Raw genomic sequence first — 21,310 nt, 5'->3', positions numbered from 1 at the left:
AGCACCTGCCCAGGGGGCAGCTGTGGCTGTGCCCAATGCAGGGATGGCAGTTCAGAGGGGGCTAACCTGAGACAGAGGGTAGGGATGGGGCTGGGGATCAGCTTTGAAGGCTTTTAGCTTAAATCAAGAATAGTGTGGCCATCAGGAGTAAGGAACTCATCCTCCCTCTACATTTTTGAGGCCTCCCACCGTGTCCTGTGTCTGGTTCTGGGCCCCTCACTTCAAGAGGGTGATGGAGTATGTCTAGAGAAGGGCAATAGAGCTGGTGAAGGAAGGCTTTGGAGCTATGATGAGCTGCTCAGGGAGCTGGGAGTATTTAGCCTGGAGAAAAGGAGGCTCAGGGGAACCTTGTCACTCTCTACACCTCCTTGTAAGGAAGGTGTAGCCAGGTGGGGATCGGCCTTTTTTCCCAGGCAACCAGTGCCAGGACAAGAGGACATAACCTCAAGCTGTACCAGGGGAGATTTAGGTTGGATGGTAGGAGGAATTTCTCTACAGAAAGGGCAATGAGACATTGGAACAGATAGGCCAAGGAAGGTGGTGGATTCACCTTCGCTGGAGGTGTTTAAGGAAAGATTGGCTGTGGTACTCAGTGCTACGTCTAGCTGAGTTGGTGGTGTTCGGTCATCGCTTGGACTCGATGATCTCAGCTCTCTTCCAGCCTGATTGATCCTGTGCTCCTGTGACCGCGGCCCGCCCCGCCCCGCCGCGCTCCCTCCGGAGCGGCAGGGGCGCTGTGGGGCGCAAAGCGCGCCCGCCGGGCGGGGTTCCGCCGCCGCGCCGGGAGCGGAGCCGAGGGATGCCGGCCGACACCGGGCCGGGGCCGGGCCGCAGGTGGGTAACGAGGCCAGGGCGGGCGCGGAGGGCGGGCCGGCCCGCGGGCAGCAGCTGCCCTGCTCGGCGAGGGCGGGCGAAGGCTGCGCCGCGCTGCCGGCCTGCTCGCTGCGAACGTGGCCGCCGGGCAGGGAGGCGGCGCCGGGGCCACGCTCGTCCCGCACCCGGCCGCTCGCTGCTTCTCCCGCGGAGCCACCGGAGCCTCGGGCAGAGAAGCCCCGGAGCGGCAAGCGTAGGGCTCGCCCCTCCCGGGAGTCCCGCGCCGTGCCCGGGACGGAGGTGCCCCACGGCCGGCGGGGAGCGGCGGGGAGCCCGTGCCTCTGCTCGTGGCCCCTGGGCAGAGGCGGCAGTCCTCCCTGGGGGCAGTGGGAGGCACTCCTGCTACCAGGCTGTGTGCAGGAACAGGGACAGGGAGCAGACTCGAGATGCCGAGATGATAGTATGGGCTTGTCAGCTCCAAGCTTGCATTTGACCTCAGCCCTTCCAGGCGCTGCAGGCGCGCTGAAGAGTATCAGGGCTGTAGGCAGGGATCTTTTTCAGAGCCGGGACCCAAATTGTCCATGCCAGGCAGAGGGCTGGGTGCCAGCCCGGCTCTGAAGCGGTGCCTTTGAGAGCTGCCCTTGCAGTGCCCAGGGGAGCAGCGGCCGGCTCTCTTGTCTCGGCTCCTGGGCTGCTCCGCAGAATAAGGCTCCTTTCATGCCTCAGCGTGTTCCCTGCTCAGCCCCCCCGCTTTCTACCTGTAACACTGGAGTCCCTGTTCCTTCCCAGCCTCGGCAGAGAGGGCAGGAGCTGCTGCACTGAGTCAGCTCTCAGGGCCTGGGAATTGCTAGCGCAGGCATAGAGAGCCATTGTCCCTCCGCAGCCTCCTCTTCGCGGTCGCTGTGGGAGAGCGGAGCTGATTCTCCGCCCATGGCAGCGCTGCAGGAGCTGGCGGGGTAACAGCAGGCGCAATCGTGCTGAACGGAGCTTGCAGTCCCTCTCAAGTTGCAAATGTGGCAACAGACCCTGTCATTTATATCTGACTTCTGCAAAAGTGAACGGCATTTCTGCACCCCACCGTCAGCCACAGTTACTTAATACGGACAAACCCAGGAGCACTGAGCCCTGTTTTTGCATCCCACAGCATCTTTACAGCCTGCAATGGTGCCCCTGCAGCAGGAGAGATTGAGTGGAGGTGTCAGACTGTCTTTTCCAGGGGAGGGGGGAGACAGAGGAGCAAGAAGCAGGCAAAGAAATCCACCCTTAGCCATGTGCACCTCTCCCTGGTCTGGGAATTTCTATGTCTTTTAAGCCACAGAAGGGAGTTTTCTGGGTGAAACACAGCCCCAGCTTTGGTCAGGTTACTGAACTCCAAGGGCCTGGCCACAGTAGCTGAGGATTAGAAAAGTCCCTGAGGTCTTTCCCAAGAGGTTGATGGGAGTGCTTGCTCATGAAATGGCAGGGGGTTTTCTTGCCTTTAAAGTCCTTAAAGTTTGTCATTTTCTAAGTAAAGTCCCTAAGTTTTTAAATTTCTGAGTGTCGTGTGGAGGCTACTAGAGGTCACAGTTATACAACATTGGGACAGGTACACCCCTAAATAGGGCCTAAATTCCTCTGACTCTCTTGTTTCAGGTGGAGGAGGAATTAACATCTCTGTCCCTTTTAGTCACTGGAGCTATTCTGGTGTGTCTTTATGTAGCCAGCTCACAGCGCTCTCACCTGGTCCCCAGGGCAACTAGGAGGCTTTTTTAGTTGAGGGAACTGGGGCAGGGATGTAGCATGGACCAGGGAAAAGTTCTGCCCTGATGCAGGAATCTGCAGCTTGCTTTGTGAGGGGGGATACAGGTGGCCTTGGGTGTAGGAAGTTGTTACCTGCTTGCTCGTTCTGTTGAGTACCTGGTGCCCCTGAATATTACAGGTTTGCCTCTGTGAGAGAGAGGACAGTGAAGGGAAAAACTCCTTCAAGGACTATTAAAGCTGTTTTAAAGCTGGTTAGATGACTTCCTACAGCTGCAGCTGAAGAATAGCAGCTATACCTCATTGCATAGTCCTGGTAAAATCTCAACCAGACAGCTGGTAGGAAAGTTCCTTTCCAGTCTTGCTTTCTGGCTGTATTTTGCCAAGTGGGTGAACCCTGGTAATTTCCTCTGAGCTGTGAGGAATGCCTTGGCACACTTCCAGGGCTGAATGGGGAGCTGGGGGAGGCTGGCAGCCCCAAACCCTGCCTCTCATCCATTCACCTAGTGTAGCTGGAGGGGAAAGCTCTGAACTGTTTGATTCCAGAGGAAGGTTGCTCATTGCCACAGGCTTGAAACATGAGCTTCTAGGTAGGAGTAAATTCTTCTGTTCAGTGACCTTTTCCTTTTCCACTCAAAAGCTGTGCTAAAGTTTAACTTACAAAGGTGAGGTGTGAGGTGCTCCTTACATTTGGAGTAAGAGTGTAGTCAAAACCAGATGGTTACAGCAGTGTTCTCTCTAATTGTGGGAATCCAGGGTTCTAAGTTCACATGTTCCAGAGCAACCACCTTTACCAGAAGCAAATATAGATGTCTGGCCTGTGCTTTTCATCACCAGAGGACTCTTCCTACTCTGTGTGCTGCCAGCACCACTGTTGTCACTGCAGTGGGTCTGGGTGGCTATGTTACAGGTGATGAGGATCAGGCTGGATGATGGGTGTTACAGGCATGTGGAGTGGAGCTGCCTGCGTACCAGTAGCCCACCACTTGCCTCTTTCTCTCTCTGCAGATTTTGCATTCCCCTCCTGCTGGCCTCCCTCCCTACAATGGCTGCAGGTGAAGAGATCGCCTCTGCCCTGCAGGACTCGTGGGGGGACTTCTGGCTCTTCCGTTTCTTTGTTAATGCTGCTGGCTATGCCAGTATTGTGGTACCAGGCTTCCTCCTCATCCAGTACTTCAAGAGAAGGAACTACTTGGAGACAGGTAGGAGTGGGAGCTTCTCTTCCTCAACCTGCATTGTCAGGCTTGAGCTGTGCACAGAACTGTGTCCCAGTGCTGTCCAGCTGCTATCCTGAAACAAATTTCTCTGAGGCCCCCGTGCTAGCAGATCTGGAGCCTAGTGAGGAGGGAGGCTTCACCTCTCAAGCTGGTGCAGCATGTGGTGTCCAGGCTTTGGTTAATTATGTCTCCATCTTTTCCTGTTCAGGCAGAGGCATTTGCTTCCCTGTCATCAAATCATGTGTGTTTGGCTCTGAGGTGAAGTCTATGCATCAGGACGATGGCTCCCTGCCACCCCGAGCAGAGCCCACAGAGTCCTCCACAGCCCGACAGGTCTTCAAGCTGCTCTGCTGTGCTGCTGGTCTACAAGTAAGGGTCCTGTGCATGTGTGGCTGTCCCATTCTGGAAGGAGGAAGTGGCCAGTGGGTTAATGACTGTCAGTTCCTTGGAGACCAAGCATGCAATGCTGTCCTTGATCAAGGCATGTTGGAGGATGGGACAGGACAATCCACCTCCAAGAACTGTGGAGGTCCATTTAGCTTTAGTCATTTGGGTTGGAGCATCCTGTCTGTCTGATCACAGTCCTATAAAGCCTCTGAAAATTCTGTGATTCAGCAGGTTGTTAAGGCTGCTTTTGTTCTGGCTCTGATGTCAGATCAGCACATAGTTTGAGCCTTCTTTTATCCCATGCTCTCCCATGGGTCACTGTCTGGGGCTGATGCATTCTGCCTTGATGGACTGAATTTGAGTACTGGAGACAAAATACTTAATTCAGCTACAGATAAACAGGAATTTAAAATCTTAGATTCCCCAAGTCTCAGCCACCGCCTGAGCATCATGAGGAAGGGCAACCTTTTTGATCTCTGAGGACAAAAAATAGCAGTGTGGGCAGTGAGATAGAAAAACCCAGGTGTCCTGCAGCCATGTTGTACTGTGTTTTTATACTTTGTAATACTTTGTAGCAGTTTGGTTCTTTATATCCCCATAGTTTTCCCAAATAGTTTACCCCGGACTGTATCCCGTTCCCTTTACCTATGGAATTCTTCTCCCTTGATGAGATCATCCCCAAATCCCCACCCTGGCTCTCTGTCAATCACTCAGCATCCCATCCCCTTCATCTAGAAGCTTCGGTCCAAGATGTTGAGCAATTAGCCAGAGGCCAGGGGTCAGCCCCCGAGACTTGTTTTAAACGCTGTCCTAAGTGTCTATCCCTTAGTGCCCATCCCTTTGGGTCATTTATTGGTTGGTAAAATGTTATCTACTTTTGGTTCCTCCTCCCTTTAAATGTAACCTTGGCACATCTCCCCGGGCTCTCGGCAGGAGGCTCCCTGAGGTGCAGGAGCTCCCCAGAGCTCCTGAATAAAACCTTGGATTGACCCCTGCTAAGAGTCGGCCCCTTTCTTCCACCGATGTCTCTAGTGTCTCCTCTGCTGCAAAGGCGACTGGCCTAGCTGCCCTCAGCACTCTCGAGAAAGTGTCTCCCCACAGTCAGCCATGTCGGGGTTGCTCCCCCGGTGTCTGCCGACTCAGGCCTGGCCCAGGGTTCCTGAGAAGGCTCCCAGAGGGACAGAGACAGCCAGCAAACAAATCACTCTCTAGCTTACTCCCCCAGCCTATTCAGACATGCTGTGGGCCACCAAATTCTTCCATCTCTCTGTCCTACTTTCTTGGGAGATGTATGATGAGAGCAAGTTTGTTACTTCTGTGAGGGGCTTGGTGTTGTTGCACCAAAAGTAGTGGAGATGACAGCCAGGACAGTGATCACCCCTCATGGACAATTTTGTCTGCTGGTTTTGAAACTAGAATTGATTTGGATGTAAAAACCAGGCCTAGGGAGCTGGAAGTGAAAAGCTACGCAGAGGCCACTGGGAAAACTGCCAGGACCTGCCGCAGGGAGCTGGCACCAAAACCACAGCTGTGTATCAGTAATGTTCCCTGATTCGGTCAGTCTGGTTCCACAAGCTTAAAGTAGCTCAAAGCTAACTGCTCGCTCTCACCAGGATGTTTGCACTGTGGGCTTTTGTCCCCTGTCTGCTGAGCATGTGTGCTTTGGAAAAGGATGTTCCTGGTTGTAACCACATGGGACAGCAGGTTCCCTGTGATGGGCGGAGTGGAGGGTGGTCCCGTCTACCAGTGTCTCAGGGAAGCATTGCCATGCAGAGGGTGAGCAACACCGGGGAAAGCAAGGATCTCCTGGGGTCTGTTCTTCCTGTTGTTGCTGGCAACTGCTTTTGTGGGTCCTGACTCTGCCTGTGCTCCTGCTGCTTTGCAGGTTTCCTACCTCACATGGGGTGTCCTCCAGGAGCGTGTGATGACGAGAACATATGGTGCCACTGAAACAGACCCTGGAGAGAAGTTCAAGGACTCCCAGTTCCTTGTGTTCATGAACCGCATCCTGGCCTTCACAGTGGCTGGTCTGTACTGCGCCCTGACCAAGCAGCCACGCCATGGGGCTCCTATGTACAAATACTCCTTTGCCTCCCTCTCCAACATCCTCAGCAGTTGGTGTCAGTATGAGGCACTCAAATACATCAGCTTCCCCACCCAAGTGCTGGCCAAGGCCTCCAAAGTGATCCCAGTGATGATGATGGGCAAACTGGTGTCGCGCAAGAGCTATGAGTACTGGGAGTACCTGACTGCTGCCCTCATCTCCGTGGGGGTCAGCATGTTCCTGCTCTCCAGTGCTCCTAACAGGACGGTGTCCACTGTCACCACTTTCTCTGGCATAGTACTCCTGGCTGGCTACATAATCTTCGACAGCTTCACCTCCAACTGGCAGGACGCTCTCTTCACCTACAAGATGTCTCCCGTGCAGATGATGTTTGGTGTCAACGTCTTCTCCTGCCTTTTCACCGTGGGCTCGCTCTTGGAGCAGGGTGCCTTGCTGGAGTCGCTGCGCTTCATGGCCCGCCACTCGGAGTTCACCGCCCACGCCGTGCTGCTCTCCGTGTGCTCTGCCTGCGGCCAGCTGTTCATCTTCTACACCATCAACCAGTTCGGGGCAGCTGTCTTCACCATTATCATGACACTCCGACAGGCCTTTGCCATCCTCCTCTCCTGCCTCATCTACGGGCACACTGTTACTGTTGTGGGTGGGCTGGGCATAGCCGTTGTCTTCATGGCCCTCTTCCTCCGTGTCTACGCCCGCAGCCGCATGAAGAAGCGCAGTAAGAAGCTCCCGCCGGGTGAGACCCCTGTTCAAAAGGTCTAAGGAAGCTGAGGCCATGGCATTTAAGCCATGCCTGCTGTCCTGCCTTCACTTGAAGGCATTTGCTGGATTTCTCAGAACCCGCTGAGAAGAGTGGGGTATGGATAGGCAGGACCAGTGACTCAGTTTTCCACCTGCTTTTCCTGGGAAAGGGGCTGGAACAAGCCCAGGAAATGCTCTGGGCTGACGCAGCTCCAAACCTTTCCATTTGCCTTAATAGGTCAGACTTACAGCCAAGGCTCAGGCCTGGGGACACACCAGCATGGGAGTGCCGGTATTCCTGACCCACCTCTGTCTTGTGGCTTCTCCCTTAAAGTCACTGAAGAACAAGGGAACTCTTTCCTGGCACAGTCTTGCCTCTGGCTAATGCTCCTCCATTTCTGTTAGTACTACAGAGCATGGCAGGAGGAAAGGGCAAGCAAAACACTAGGTTTCTTTTTGAAATACCTCTGAGTGAGGCAAGTCCCAAGCTGAGCCCATCGAAGGGTGGGGAGTGCTCTTCCTCCATTCCAGGAGGGGCTCGGGGTAGTACAGGCACAGCCAAGGGAAGGACTCCCAGACTGTCCTACCCCAGGCCTGCAATCTGCTCTGGGAGGGCACTGCAGTGAAAGCCAGTACCTCCCACTTTGGTTTTATCGATTCTTTACCCCTGCTCCAGGACACTTTCTTTGCCCCCTCAGCCCAGGCTGATTTTTATGCAGTACCTGAGCTGGACAGTTCCCAAGGCTTGCCAAGTCCTTTGAGGTTGCTTTTTGGTTACATCTGCTGCTGTTACAGGCCAAAGGCTGCACTGCCCAGAAGCCCCAGCACCATCTCGGGGTCCCTCAGTGCCATGGTTTCTGGGCTTTGCAGTTGCCATTCAGACAAGCACAAACAAGCCCTCTTTTTCCTGCCACCTGGAGGCACTGGCCCTGGTTTTCCGAGGGGCTGGCCAGAGTCTGTGCCTGGAGGGTTGGGACATGGGGCAGAGCCCGCTTGCGGTGCCTTGTTCCTGCTCCACAGACAGCAGGGGACAGAGCAGTGAAAGCTGTTCTTCCCCACAAGCCTGGGTTTTATCAGTCAATCCTTTTCTCATCAACACAACCTGACTGACAAACAAGCAGGTTTTGGTACTTTTGCAAGGCAACTTTTTTCTCTTTTTATTTTATTAAATTAAAAATATGCTGCATATAGTGCCATGGGTGTAAATGGCGGGGGGGGGTGGTGTCGGTTGGTTGGGGTTTTTTTCCATGTACCTGAAAGGAGAGAAGAGATTTCCAACTTTTCCTGTCCCTAGTCTCTCTGGGACACCAGAGTTGTCTTTCCAAATACAGGTGCTTCTCTCTGTCTTTGCCAAGGCTGTTATCAACCAGGGTTGCACTCAAAGCTGCAAGGCCTGACGGGGAGCACAGCCAGGTTAGGAATGCTGCTTATGCTGGTGGGCAGGTGAAGGAGGCATTAGCCTGAGCCTTGTTTGGCTCCTAGGTTCTCTTCATGGTGCAACTTAAGGAATTCCCAGTGGGTGTAGCTACCAAGAGGTGATACAAAGGCCTGCTGAGCACATGGCAACCAGGGCCAGCGGTGCTGTAGTGCTTTGTGGGGTGTACTGCAGCAGCCAGAGCTAGGAGAGGCTTGAGGTGTGGAAGATCCATCCTCCTGGTATGTGTGGGAGGCCTGGTGAAAAACGGTGTAGGCAAGGGTGAGTCTGGGGTCAGAGACAGGACTGGGGCCTAACACAGCTAGGAAAAGGGGACACTCAGGTGAGGGTTACAAGAGAAACAGAGGAGGAGAATAGGGACAGTAGTGACTCAGCTGAGCCTGGAGGGATACCAGAGCTGGTGCTGAGCATAGCCCAGGCTTCAGAGCACTTGGCTCTCCAGCAGTTTTACCAGTGCTCCTTTTGTAGCTCTGAGCTTTTGGAGGTGCCTGTGCAACCTCACAGATTTTCATCCTGCCCTACAAATTCACTCAAATGTCTGCACCCACCATCTGCTGACAGACTGAAAATGGAATGTGATTTCCTTTGATTAAAAACAAAACAACAAAAAACCACATTACCAGGTTAGGAATGGAATACAATGGGATAACCTTTCTAATTTAAATGTAGATTAAAACAAAACATTAGTGGAAAAAGAAAACCCAGGACATTAACTTAAAAAGTTAGTTTTTACTGATTCACTATTTGGCAACACTTGCTAGTGAGAGAAATCCTGGTTTTAAACAATTTGCTAGCTTAGCTCCACCACTGCCCTCACAAGCTGCACCCACACAGCTGCCACACTGGCAGCACAGTCAGTGTCTTGGTGTGCAGCAAGGGATTCCAGCAGGCTCTGCCTCCCTGCTGAAGATGGATACTGGCTAAAGCACATTCTATTTTGTGCCTGTGGCAGCTGGCATGTGCGCAGCAAGACAGCTTAATGCAGCAAGAGAAGTTAAGTGTCACTTTTCTCTGACAAACCCCAAGGGCCATTGTGCCCAGGGGTGAAAAACCTCACAGAGAGTGAGCTAAGTGCAAGGGGCAGCTCAGTCAGAGGTGATGCCCCAGGCTTCTCATCAAGGACACAGATGGAAAGAAGGCAACACACACAGTGGCTGCAGAAGGCCAGAAAGGGCAGGCTGGAGGTGGGAGGAAAGGAGTCTTTGACCCAACAGCTGAAGAGAGGCAGCTTGACTGCAGTCCTGGGGTGTCACTCCAAATGCTGCTCCACACTGCAGTGGAACAGGCAGATGGCTCCTGCCACTGTCCTGCCCCAGATGTGCTTAGATCAAACCTGCCAGCAGCAGCTTAGGCCATGGCACAGCTCAGCCAGCTGATTCACACAGATTGGAAATTTGCTCCTAGGCTGGGGGGCATGCAGCTCTCCAGGTGGAGAACTACTGCTCATTGGAGATGATCCCACCTGCACAGAAGGTCATGTGTTCCTTCCACCCACTTCATCTTGCCAGGGCATGGAAGAGATAAAGATCTCCTAAAGCAGGGCTCAGACCTACACAGCAGAGTCCAGTGCCCTCAGGCCCAGGCTGAGACATTTTCCTCAGCAGAGTAGGCATGAAACACAAGGGACCCCACCATGTAAATCATCAATTCTTTAATTCCAGTAGAACAAAAATCCAGAAAAATAATCAAACAAAATCCAACCAAAATACATTATGCTATCCTGGGGCTTCAGGGAGGTAGCAGTTTGCAGGAAGGGCTCTCCCACCCCAATGGAATAAGGACAGTGTTTGATGCCTACTGGTAACATGAGACACTCCATGAAGGGGAGAAAGGAAAGCCTGATGCCTCCTCACACCTCCACTCCCCATCAGCTGTTCCTACACAAGCAGAAAGACACAGAACAACAGACAGGCCTCAGGCTACCTGAATCACTACTAACAAACAGAGAATCATGCCCTCCTGCACCCTGCCAAAAACAACCCCAACCAAACACAGCCAAAAGAATAGACACCACCAAGAAGTCAGTAGCAGCTGGTGGGAGCAGACCATCTTCTAAGCAAACATGATAAAGTAGAGGTCTGGCAGGTGAAGGAAGAACCTTCCTCCTTTAGTCTACCTCTTCCATGCGGGAGGCATCTTCATCTCCCTCCAGAGGGGGGATTTCCTCAGAGACAGCTGCACTGGGCTCCTCTGCAGCCATCTCATCTTCATCTATGCCTGGGAGAGGGAAGGAAAGGAAGAGGTAAGGCCTCCAAATGACACCTAATCCCAGATGTACAGCCTCTCCCAGAGCAAACCTGGCTCCTGCCCCCAGCCTGAGGAATGGGGCTATTAGCATCCAATAGTTCACAGAATCAGAATATTCTGATTTGGAAGGGACACACAAGGATCAATAAAGTCCTACTCCTGGCTCTACACAGGATAGCCCCAAGAATCACACTGTGTGCTTCAGAGTATTGTCCAAACACTTCCTGAATGCTGGCAGGCTTGGTGCTGTGACCAGTTCCCTCGGGAATCTTCCTTGGCCAACCATTCTCTGGGTAAGAAACCTTTAACTAATATCCAACCTAAACCTCTCCTGACAAAGCTTCATGATGTTCCCTCACGTCCTTTTACTGGTCACCAAGGAGAAGATATCAATGCAGGCCCCTCTGCTTCCCCTGGCAAGGAAGCTGTACACTGCAATGAGGTCACCCCTCAGTCTCCTTTCCTCCAGGCTAAAAACTAATAATTACAAGTTAACATTGTTACAAGTTACTGTCAACACCAGCACTAATCCTGAATCAGGAGCATCTTCCCATTAACATCTACACTAGTATACGGACACTACCTATGCCATTAGCGTGCACTCCTTTGCCAACAAAGATTAACTACAAAAGATTTGTTACCCAGCACCACCAAACCTGGAGTTTGAGCCAGGAGAATGTGGTTTAAGTCATGAACATTTCTCTAGAGAAAAATGCAGTAAATCCAGTCAAGTCACAACTAAAGCAGTTGCAAGACTCTAGAGCTCATCAGTTTCCAACCCTGCAGGTTGCTGTTTCAGTATACTCTGAACAGAAAACTGTACTACCATACACTCCCCTTACCTGCAACTTGACTAAGAGAACACCCTACTCCTACTGAGACTAGGCAGCACAGACTTACTAACTTAGTTGTGCCAAGCCACAGCACCTTCTGACTTACATTTTTAGCTAAATAGTGAATTTGGAGGAAAAGGCTGTGTCCAAGCACAAGCTGTTTCTCCAGATGGGTCACATAACCTATGACAGACTTCACGTTTACTCTGAAGGAATAAAAAGCCTCAGCTTGTCATCTGAACATCCTGGTGGTGGCTCCTGGTGTTGTGGAGGACAGGGCAGTGCACCCAGAGTCCTGAGCCCTCCTGAAGTACCTTGTTCCAGGTTTTTTTCACATTCTCCTGGCCACCTTATGTACAGAGCCACTTCAGCACATCATAGCAGCATGGCTCCCTTACTGGCCTCCCCCTGCCCTAAGACACTAGCCTGACCAGTTAATATGCTTTCAGGCCTGCTGCAGTCTTGAGAAGTTGCATGGATACTTACCAAGCCCGAGTTTGATCATCCTGTAGATGCGGTTGGAGTGGGTCTGGGGATCTTCCAGGGAGAAACCAGAGGACAGCAGAGCAGTCTCAAAGAGTAGCACCACCAGATCTTTAACAGCTTTGTCATTCTTGTCAGCATCAGCCTTCTGGCGAAGGGTTTCTACAATTGGGTGGTCAGGATTGATCTCCAGGTGCTTCTTGGCCATCATATAGCCCATGGTAGAGTTGTCTCGCAGTGCCTGGGCCTTCATGATGCGCTCCATGTTGGCTGTCCAGCCATAGGTGCTGGTGACAATGCAGCAGGGAGACGAGACCAACCGGTTTGAGACTGTGACCTGCCAACATAGCCAAGGGTTAGCTGAGCAAGGCCTACATAAGCCCTGGACTGGGCCCAGACAGCACACTACAGCCCAAGTCTTTGCCCCTGGTTCACCTGGGGACACGCCAAAGCAAGCAGAGATGCTCCAAGCAGCTCCAGGACTGCTGCAGACTAATACGGACTACCTCAGCCAGCACTGAGAGCACCCACTGCATGTTTCCCACACTTACCCTCTCCCATCAATGCACGTATTTGGGTCAGTGCCCCTCGCCTGCAGCCTGGCTGCTTAGAGCAAGATGGTGCATGCTGGGACCTCCAGTCTCCTTTAGCGGCTCCTCTGCAGGAGATGAGAGGCATGCATTGAGCGGGGGCCCTCACCTGCAGCACGGAGGACCCAGCCCTCTTCCCTCCAGCGCAGGGTTAAGCTCCCTGCCCATCTCACCTTCTCCACCTTCTTGTCCAGAATTTCCTTCATAAGTTTGCAGAGGTTCTCAAACTTGGCTTTGCTCTCCTCCATCTTTTTTTTCTCTTCCTCGTCCTCAGGCAGCTCCAGCCCCTCTTTGGTGACTGATACGAGGGTCTTGCCATCAAACTCTTTGAGCTGCTGCACGCAATACTCATCGATGGGCTCTGTCATGTATACCACCTCAAAGCCACGCTTCCGCACACGCTCCACAAAGGCTGAGTTAGCAACCTGCTCCTTACTCTCCCCTGTGTTTGTGGAGGGTAGAAATGAAACATTACCAAGAGGTAAGAGTTGGTTACTCAGGACAAACACCACCAGTCACTTGGGACCCCTAAAATAAAACTAGCAGCAGCCAGGGTTCTAGGCCTGGTGGCCTTTCCCCAGCCCCCAGGAATGAGCTGTAATTCAAAAGAGATGACCCGCTGAAGGCAGCAGGAAGTGTTTTAAATTAGGGTTTGTATGCAGATTACCTGCATCTACTTTGCTAGGCTCAGAGGAGCTCTGGCTCACCTGTGATGTAGTAGATACTCTTCTGGTTCTCCTTCATACGGGACACGTACTCAGAAAGCGAAGTCACCTCCTCGCCTGACTGGGACGTGTGGTACCGCAGCAGCTCCGAAAGGCGCTTTCGGTTGGTGGAGTCCTCATGGATGCCCAACTGGGAGCAGAAGAGATGCATGTTGTCTCCAGGACAGGAGTTGGATGCACTTGGCCACACCTGAGGCACAGCCATCTGCCCAGCTCCTGATCATTTGACTGTTTGGCCTAGGGCAGCCAGAGAGGACAGGTGCCCACAAAGGTACTCCGAGGCATTCGCGAGACCCACTCCCTTTATCCTAACATCCACGCAGAGGAGACACAGCATAGGAACAAGATTGCTCCTCAGGCAGATGGGTCATGGGCCCTTCCCTCCTCCAGGTATAGGGTGCCCAGCTCACCTTCAGATTCTTGGAAAAAGCTTCATAAAATTTCTTGTAGTTCTCTTTGTCTTCTGCCAGCTCAGAAAAGAGCTCCAAGCATTTCTTCACAATGTTTTTGCGGATCACTTTGAGGATCTTGCTCTGCTGGAGCATCTCACGAGAAATGTTCAGAGGAAGGTCCTCCGAGTCCACAACGCCCCGGATGAAGTCTGCGTAGAGGGAATAAAAGCAGGTGTCAGGTTAAGGATTCTGAACTTCAGCATAGCAAGAAAAGAGCTAAAACACTGATTGCTGTGCACCCACACCAGCTAGTGCCTCATCCAGTCCCTCTGTACTGGAAGTGGAACCACAGGCTGCGGGGATCCCAGCTCTGTATTGGGAGGCTGAGGCAGGGGGCTCTTACTTAGGTATTCAGGGATGAGCTCGTCACAGCTGTCCATGATGAAGACCCGCCTCACATACAGCTTAATGTTGTTCTTCTTCTTCTTGTTCTCAAAGAGGTCAAAAGGGGCACGGCGTGGGATGAAAAGCAGGGCCCTGAACTCCAGCTGCCCTTCCACAGAGAAGTGCTGTGGAACCAGGAAAAAAAAAACCAGCTGCTGGGGTGCTTCACTTCTTTCTCCAGCTCCCACAGCAGGGAGGCTGAACTGCCACTCTCCCCAGCACTGGGGCTGGCAAGGGGGCACAGCAACATCTCTAGCATCCAAGCAGCCTGTATTTCCTCCTGCTCAGGCCCACTATCCCCTATGTGCCAAGGTCCTCTGGCATACAGTAAGCTTGGACAGAGAAGTCAGTGCTTCCCTGAGACCCCACATCCTGCTGTCTTGCTAACGGATTGGCACTGCCAATCGTTCCACCTGCATGGGAGTCACAGTGCAGTTGCTCCATCACCAAGTGGCCTGAGAGTGCTCAGTCCCACAGAGGCACAACCATGTGCTAAGTCTGGATTAGGGCTGGAAAGGGGCCTCTCCCTGGCAGGCAGGGTAGCCCAGCACCCACCTTGACAGCCAAGTGGTCCTCCCAGTCATTGGTGAGGCTCTTGTAGAACTCGCCATACTCCTCCTGGGTGATGTCATCAGGGTTGCGGGTCCAAATTGGTTTGGTCTTGTTCAGCTCCTCCTGGTCAATATATTTCTCCTTGATTTTCTTGGTCTTTTTCTTCTTGCTTTTGTCTCCCTCCTCCTCTTCATCAGAGCCCACATCCTCAATTTTGGGTTTCTCTTCATCTTTGGACACTGACTCTTCCTCCTTCTCATCTTTCTCCTCCTCTGCTTCATCATCACTGATCTCTTTCTCACGTTCTTTCTCCAGCTGTGGAGAAAGAAACAAGCAATAGTCAGGTTTAGCCAGAAATTACCAAGGATCCTTTAGCTCCAGACGAGAAAAATGGTATCCTCCAAAGCCAAACAAATGCATCATCTGGAACGAAATCCCTTGGAACCAGTCCTCAAAAGCCCCTCATCATGCAACCAAAAGCTGGGTCTAAGAAAAGCAGCAGGAACCCTCTTTTTTCCATGACTGATTTAAGGTGATCTTCAGCTGCAGAGATCAAAGGCCTTTAGTGTGGCTGGATACCCACCTCCTTCACCTCCAGTAAGCCCCCAGCCTCAAACCACCTTTGGCCACAGAAGCTGAGAGCACCACTGCTCAGTACCCAGGAAGCACAAAAGGGACCAAAAGGGATCGTACAAAGGGCCTTTTCTGTGCTCCTGTTTCAAACACCATCCACCCCTGCCTCCAGCTTTCCATCTGGTCCCCACAACCCTTTCCTTACGTACATAGAGTGTGATGGGGTAGCCAATGAACTGGGAGTGCTTCTTCACCACCTCTTTTACACGACGCTCCTCCAAGTACTCAGTCTGGTCCTCCTTCAAGTACAGGATCACTTTGGTGCCACGTCCAATGGGCTCACCTGCAGTGTGGGGAGAGAAACATCAGCATTTCAGGGTAGAGAGCAACCGTGACCAGCTCCTCGAGTCTCAACGTTATGTGACAGCCAGCATTAGCCAGTGTGACTGACAGTGCAGCATGGCTCTGGGGAGCACCAGCAAAAGGGGAGCTGCTGGCAGGAAAACGTGCTTGGCTTTTTGTACAATACGCACCGTGGTCAGTTCGGACAGTGAATGAGCCCCCAGCTGATGACTCCCAAGCATACTGCTCATCATCATTGTGCTTGGTAATGACAACCACCTTCTCAGCCACCAGATAGGCAGAATAGAAACCCACACCGAACTGCCCGATCATGGAGATGTCTGCGCCAGCCTGTGAAAGCAGAGAGCAGCTGCTAAGAGCAGGGTGGGGGCAGAATATGTCTGTGACTGATTCACAGCAGCAAAGAACTGGGTCAAGCACACGGAGAAAAACATGCAAGTGCCAACAGGCAAACAGCTCTACCCTCAGCTCCTCCCTGGTGTTGGAAAGATAGTGGAAGCACACTTGAGTAGGCCAACCTTTCCCATGGCAAACAAGGCAGGAAGGTTTTTTTATTGTTTATTTGTTATTTGTACATTCAGTGCCAGCCTGTGACCCAGGGAACCCACGTAGCCAAAGGCAACCCACCTGCAGGGCTTCCATGAAGGCTTTGGTCCCAGATTTGGCAATGGTGCCCAGGTTGTTGATGAGGTCAGCTTTTGTCATCCCAATGCCAGTGTCCACCAGGGTCAGTGTGCGGTCCCGGGGGTTGGGGATGATGTCAATTTTCAGGTCTTTCCCACTATCCAGCTTGGAGGGGTCAGTCAGGCTCTCATAGCGGATCTTATCCAGGGCCTAGGGGAGAAAGGGATGCTCGACACGGCCTCCCTACTCAACAGTCTCCTCCACCCCTCCCCTGCACAAGCCTTCCCGGAGAGCGAGGAATCGGCCCCTCCCCGGGCACCCTTGGAAAGACACCAGCCCGACCCCCCGGCAGAGGAAGGAGCCCGCTCCCGCCCGGGCTCACGTCGGAGGCGTTGGAGATGAGCTCCCGCAGGAAGATCTCCTTATTGGAATAGAAGGTGTTGATAATGAGCGACATGAGCTGGGCGATCTCCGCCTGGAAGGCGAAGGTCTCCGCATCCTCCTCCTCGTGCTGCACTTTCTCGGGCATCTACAAAACAAACACATGCCTATTTTCAGTGCATTTTCAGGGCATGAGAACCAGAAAGGGGGCGGTGGGGGCATCAGGCCCAGGCCTATCCCCCCGTGCGGTCCCTACCGTCTCCGGTGTGAGGGACCGGTAAAAGACCTACTAATCCCCCCCGGCCGGTTTTTATAGGCACGGACCGAGGGGGATGCTCACGGCCTATTGTATCCTTCCGCCTTAAAGGGGTCCTGGTCGGCGAACCACAGATCGATGGTGTATGGGAGGCACCGGCGTTGCCGTTTAGCGGCAGCCATGGCGAGGGCGGGCGTGCAATGATTGCTCGGCTTCATGCTGCCGCTCTGCGGTCGCCAGCCGCGGCTGCCCGCCGCCCTTCGCCGTGACGCTCGGAGGGCAGCAGCACCGGGACCTCTTAGCGCCACGGCGAGGAGCGGTGGGGAGCCCCGGCGAGGAACTCTTTTCCGCGCCCTGTCGCGGAGGAATACAAGTACGGACGGGAAGCCATTTCCAGAGTATTCCACAAAGGTTACGGCGGCTCCATGGCTGGGGCAGGGAACCGGGAACCCGCACTGCCCCAGCTTCCGCCTGCAGCTCCCCCCGAGGCCGGGAGCCGCGTAGTTCTGCCGGCCTGAGGCTGCGTGGAACTTGAGCACAGGGGAAGAAGGGGCGGGACAGAAGGTGTCAGGGCCGGAGTGTATGGCGGGCCTGTGTCGCCGCTGAAAAACAGTGTTTATAGACGTTCTTTTCAGTGTCCAAGGACAATAATAATACAAATCAATCTTAAGTCTTACCATTGCAGTATCTGCAGTAGTCTGTCCGCTTCTGAGCTCCTCAGGACAAGAGAGACATGGAGCCCCTGGAGCCGGTCCAGTGGAGGGTAAAAAAGATGATTAAAGGACAGGAGCATCTCTCTTTAGAGGAATGGATGAGGGAGCTGGGCCTGTTCCGCCTCGAGATGACTGAGATGGGAGCTTATCAATGCCTTTAAGTATCTCAAGGGAGGATGTGGAGGATAGAGCCAGGCTCTGCTCAGTGCTGCCAAGCAATAGGACAAGAGGCAGAAACCACAAACTGATGCCTAGGACATTCTACCTGAAAATGAGGAAAAACTTCTTTACTGTGTGGGTGACCCAGCACTGGAACAGATTGCCCACGGAGGTTGTGGAGACTCCATCACTGGAGATGCCCAAGAACTGGACAATATCCCATGCCTGTGCTTTAGGATGACCCTGCTTAAGCAGAGATGGTGGAACAGATGATCCACTGTGTGCCTTCCAACCTCACCCATTCTGTGATTCTGTGTTGAAGCCATGGATACAACAGCCCTGACCAGCAAAGGAAGCTGGAAGTGGGATGAGGGGACCCAAGCATGGGTTTTGTTGCCTGGTGGTGCAAAGCGGTGATGGCTATGAATGATGTGGGACAGAGCGAAGGCGATTCCCGCTGGCAGGCTGGTGTAGTTCGCCCCAGGAGCAGGAGGTGGCACTCTGGCTGTTCCCAGGCTCAAGGAAAGCTCCCAGATCCAGTGCTGCAGATCGCTGCACCTCAAAATATGAAGGTGCATCTGCTCGTTATCAGAAGTGTCAGTGGTCCCTTGGTGTACCTCGAGGGCAGCATCTCTGGGGTGCTGGTGGATGAGAGGCTGGCCATGAGTTCAGCATGTGCACTCACAGCTCAGAAAGACAGTGGTGTCCTCGGCTGCATCCAAAGCAGCACGGCCAGCAGGGCAAGGGAGCTTTCTGTCCCTCTACTCTGCCCTGGTTAGAGCCCACCTGCAGTGCTGCATCCAGCTCTGGGGTCCCCTGCACAGTAAGAACAGGGACCTGTTGGAAATAGTCCGTAGGAGGAACAGCAACAGGATCAGAGGGATGGAGCATTTCTCAAGGGATGTCTGAGAGAATTTGGATTGTTCAGCATGGGAAAAGCTTTGGTGTGACCTGATTGTGGTCTTCCAGTACCTAAAGGGCACCTACAATAAAGAGGGACAGGGACAAAGAGTATGTAGTTACAGGACAAGGGGGAATGGTTTCAAACAGAGGGAAGGTTTAGATGTTGGGCAAGAAATTTATTACTCTGAGGGTGGTGAGGCACTGGAACAGGTTGCCCAGAGAAGCTGTGGATACCCCACCCCTCAAAGTCTTCAGAGCTGGGCTGGATGGGGCTGAAAAGTAACCTGGTGGAGTAGAAGTTGTCACAGCCCATGGCAGGGGGTTTGGAACTGGATGATCCTCAAGTCCCTTGCAACCTGACCCATTCTGATTTTATGGTTCCATGATCCCCTTCCCACACTGGCTGTGTCCTCATAGCTGGGCCTGGCTGTGCAGGGCATGCACGCACCATTCCCACCATTTCTGATGCTGGTGGCAGGGGACTACAGGATGGTAAGGAAATGCCAGGGCCTTCTCACTTCAACCCTTAACCCCCCACAGCCCCTCTCCCCTGTGGTGACAGAGACAAAAACACATACCCAAAGGAGCATTTTGTTCTTTTTATAGAAAATGGCAACTGTATAGACACATTTACACAACAAGGGACAGGAAAGCCAAGGGAGAGGTGAGGCCTTCCCTTGTAGCACACATGGGTAGGGAAGGCAGCTCTGTTGGGAAGGGAGTTGCTGCTTTTCCTCTTGTAACCCACAGTAGAACCTCCTGTCACACAGTCAGGAGGCTGAAAAAAAAAAACAAACCCAATGTCAGAATCACTAAAAAAAAGGGAAGAGAGGCAGGAAGATGGGGAGAAGGTGAGGTGTGGAGACCTCCTCCTCCCTCAGCCAAGCTACAGTGTTGGCTCTTTCTGTGGCTGGGACACAGATGTCTACACTTTTAGGACACACAGGTTGGGGGGATGTGCGTATAGCAGAGAGCAGGGATGGCGAGGCTGGCTGGGGCTCTCCTCCCCATTCACAAGTCTACCAGCAGGAGGAGGGGTGTGGGATATTTCCAGGCCCCCTAGGAGGAGAGGAGAGAATCTCCTAGGTGCTTTGGAGACAAGGGCAAGAGAAGGAGTAACACTAGTTACCAGCCTTTAACTCTCTCAGAGAGAAAGAGGCTGAAAATGGCTTTTGGCCTTGAGCCAGGGAAGTTATGCAACATGGGAGGCAGCTGGACTTCTTGGAGATCCTGGGGGTCTTACAACACACACAGCATGGGGAAGGAGAAGGCACGTAGGCCTGAAGGCATCACACAGCCGAGCGTGGCAGGAATCAGCCAACCCTGCAGGAGTGGAACCATCCCTGGGTGTAATGTCTGCTGTGGCAGTGTGACTTGGCAGGGACAGGTGTAAGCTGTTATTTCCCCACAGTGCTGAGGTGTCCAGGCCCTCAGTGGAGGATGCAGAGCCATCTCTTGGTGTCCCTGCACCCTCTGTGTGCCTCTGCTAGATGAGAAGTCGGACCAGAAAGGAGACAGCAGCTCCTAGGGCCAAACCCAGTGACAGGAAAAACGCCATGATAGCTCCAGCTGTCTCTGCTTCGTGCACAAGCACTTTCCTAGGGGAGAAACAGGTGTCAGATCCATCCTCAGGATGTGTGTCCAGTGCCCCGCTGTTCAGTGGAGCTGGGAGGCTTGTCTGCAGCAGAGGAATGGCAAGAAGAAATCCCCCTTGGTTCCCAGAGCCACAAGAACTCCAAGTCTCCACACTGTTGGCTCATAAAGTGCATCAGGCAGGCCACTCTGAAGCTCCTGGCACCAGGGACATCCCTCTCTAACCCCTGTGGGGCCTCTTGTCCTGTCTGTGCTGGGCAAGGCTGCTCACCCTGCTGTGGGTGCTGTGCCATGCTTTGCTCCCCTCTGCATCCCCGCTGCATCCAGCCCCTTCCCCTGTGTGGCAGGTAGGGAAAATGGAGAGCCCAGATAGCTTCCTCATCCCTAGGATATGGAGGCACAAGCCTGGGAGATGGGACACTGTGGGTAGCAACAATTCCCTTCTGTGGCCTCTTCTCCAGATGCCAGAGCTGGGCAGAGCTAGACTCCAGCTGGGCAGACTAGTCATTCCAGGACTGGCATCTGGGGGCATAACCAACCCTTCCCTTGTCCCCAGCTCACACTCACTTTGGCCCGAAGCACATGCAAAGGCTGGCCAGGTAGCCATTGGAGATGGAGAAGAAGATCATGAAGATGATGTACCAGGCGTCATGAGAGAACACAACAGGCAGGTAGTAACGGGGTTGCACGTTGCACAGCATGAAAAGAGGGACAAAGATGACACGGAGGACCACCATCACTGGCAGGAGGCAGCTGTCCATCCCCGGCTGGGAGAAAAACACAGATTGCTGAGCAGCTGAGAACTGGACATTCCCCATCCCATGGCATGCTGGCAGGGCTGTCCCTACTGTGCCAGGGCTGTGGAGGAGCCACAGAGATGGCAAAGCTGCTGAAAGACCTGTTGCAAGAGACTTGAAGCAGCACTAGAGCCAAAATACTGAGCTGGGCTTGTGGGCAACTGTTAAGCCCCTGCTGGCAACAGTCAGGCAGGCAAGAGAGCTTTATGCACGCTCATGCAGTGAGCCAGCGTGCAGAACAAGAGTGGCTGAAGTAAAGCCCCTCTGGCACCTCAGCGCCTGCAAACGGT

The 21,310-nt window shown here is 53.2% G+C and overlaps 3 protein-coding genes across 13 annotated transcripts in view; 1 reads left to right on the top strand and 2 right to left on the bottom strand.

The window, feature by feature from the left end:
- The first annotated feature begins 190 nt into the window (after nucleotides 1-190).
- On the top strand, nucleotides 191-10,494 carry SLC35B2 (solute carrier family 35 member B2). Of its 3 annotated transcripts, XM_050972905.1 has the most exons (4): nucleotides 191-834; nucleotides 3,559-3,752; nucleotides 3,976-4,136; nucleotides 6,040-10,494. In XM_050972905.1, exons 1-4 carry the CDS (start codon nucleotides 800-802, stop codon nucleotides 6,976-6,978), a joined length of 1,329 nt encoding a protein of 442 aa, XP_050828862.1. In that variant the 5' UTR covers nucleotides 191-799; the 3' UTR covers nucleotides 6,979-10,494. The 3 variants fall into 3 exon arrangements, with proteins under 3 accessions (XP_050828862.1, XP_030092230.2, XP_018772027.3); XM_030236370.2 differs by lacking the exons at nucleotides 3,559-3,752; nucleotides 3,976-4,136 and having other exon boundaries at nucleotides 745-834; XM_018916482.3 differs by lacking the exons at nucleotides 191-834; nucleotides 3,976-4,136 and having other exon boundaries at nucleotides 3,672-3,752.
- Nucleotides 10,029-16,989, bottom strand: HSP90AB1 (heat shock protein 90 alpha family class B member 1). Of its 2 annotated transcripts, none has more exons than XM_009092135.4 (12): nucleotides 16,856-16,989; nucleotides 16,601-16,747; nucleotides 16,222-16,428; nucleotides 15,765-15,924; nucleotides 15,441-15,574; nucleotides 14,662-14,973; nucleotides 14,066-14,231; nucleotides 13,681-13,871; nucleotides 13,253-13,400; nucleotides 12,719-12,987; nucleotides 11,959-12,292; nucleotides 10,029-10,609 (listed from the first exon to the last, which is right to left on the bottom strand). In XM_009092135.4, the coding sequence occupies exons 2-12, from the start codon at nucleotides 16,745-16,747 to the stop codon at nucleotides 10,500-10,502; spliced, it is 2,178 nt and encodes a 725-aa protein (XP_009090383.1). In that variant the 5' UTR covers nucleotides 16,856-16,989; the 3' UTR covers nucleotides 10,029-10,499. The 2 variants fall into 2 exon arrangements, 1 of the variants encoding a protein (XP_009090383.1); XR_007777287.1 differs by lacking the exon at nucleotides 10,029-10,609 and adding an exon at nucleotides 12,507-12,613 and having other exon boundaries at nucleotides 12,154-12,292.
- Nucleotides 16,990-19,214: 2,225 nt separating this feature from the next.
- SLC29A1 (solute carrier family 29 member 1 (Augustine blood group)) overlaps nucleotides 19,215-21,310 on the bottom strand; it is a 32,686-nt gene continuing 30,590 nt past the window's right edge. For all 8 annotated transcript variants that reach the window (XM_018916504.3, XM_050972904.1, XM_018916508.3 and 5 more), the window contains 2 exons: nucleotides 20,791-20,990; nucleotides 19,215-20,228 (listed from right to left, as the gene is read on the bottom strand). In XM_018916504.3, coding sequence (XP_018772049.1) covers nucleotides 20,117-20,228; nucleotides 20,791-20,990 — 312 coding nt within the window. In that variant the 3' untranslated portion in view covers nucleotides 19,215-20,116. The remainder of the gene's footprint in view (nucleotides 20,229-20,790; nucleotides 20,991-21,310) is intronic.

This window comes from Serinus canaria, chromosome 3, assembly GCF_022539315.1.
Source record: "Serinus canaria isolate serCan28SL12 chromosome 3, serCan2020, whole genome shotgun sequence".
NCBI lineage: Eukaryota > Metazoa > Chordata > Aves > Passeriformes > Fringillidae > Serinus > Serinus canaria.
Note: the sequence above shows the minus strand (reverse complement) of the source record. Positions and strands in the feature narration are given on the sequence as shown.

Coding starts and splice junctions, on each gene's coding strand:
- SLC35B2 (XM_050972905.1), top strand. CDS start 800: ATGCCGGCCGACACCGGGCCGGGGCCGGGCCGCAG. Junction 3,753..3,975: donor AAGGAACTACTTGGAGACAG/GTAGGAGTGGGA, acceptor TTTCCTGTTCAG/GCAGAGGCATTTGCTTCCCT. Junction 4,137..6,039: donor GCTGTGCTGCTGGTCTACAA/GTAAGGGTCCTG, acceptor GCTGCTTTGCAG/GTTTCCTACCTCACATGGGG.
- HSP90AB1 (XM_009092135.4), bottom strand. CDS start 16,747: ATGCCCGAGAAAGTGCAGCACGAGGAGGAGGATGCGGAGACCTTCGCC. Junction 12,988..13,252: donor GAGTATCTACTACATCACAG/GTGAGCCAGAGC, acceptor CCACAAACACAG/GGGAGAGTAAGGAGCAGGTT. Junction 10,610..11,958: donor GATGATCAAACTCGGGCTTG/GTAAGTATCCAT, acceptor TCCCTCTCCCAG/GCATAGATGAAGATGAGATG.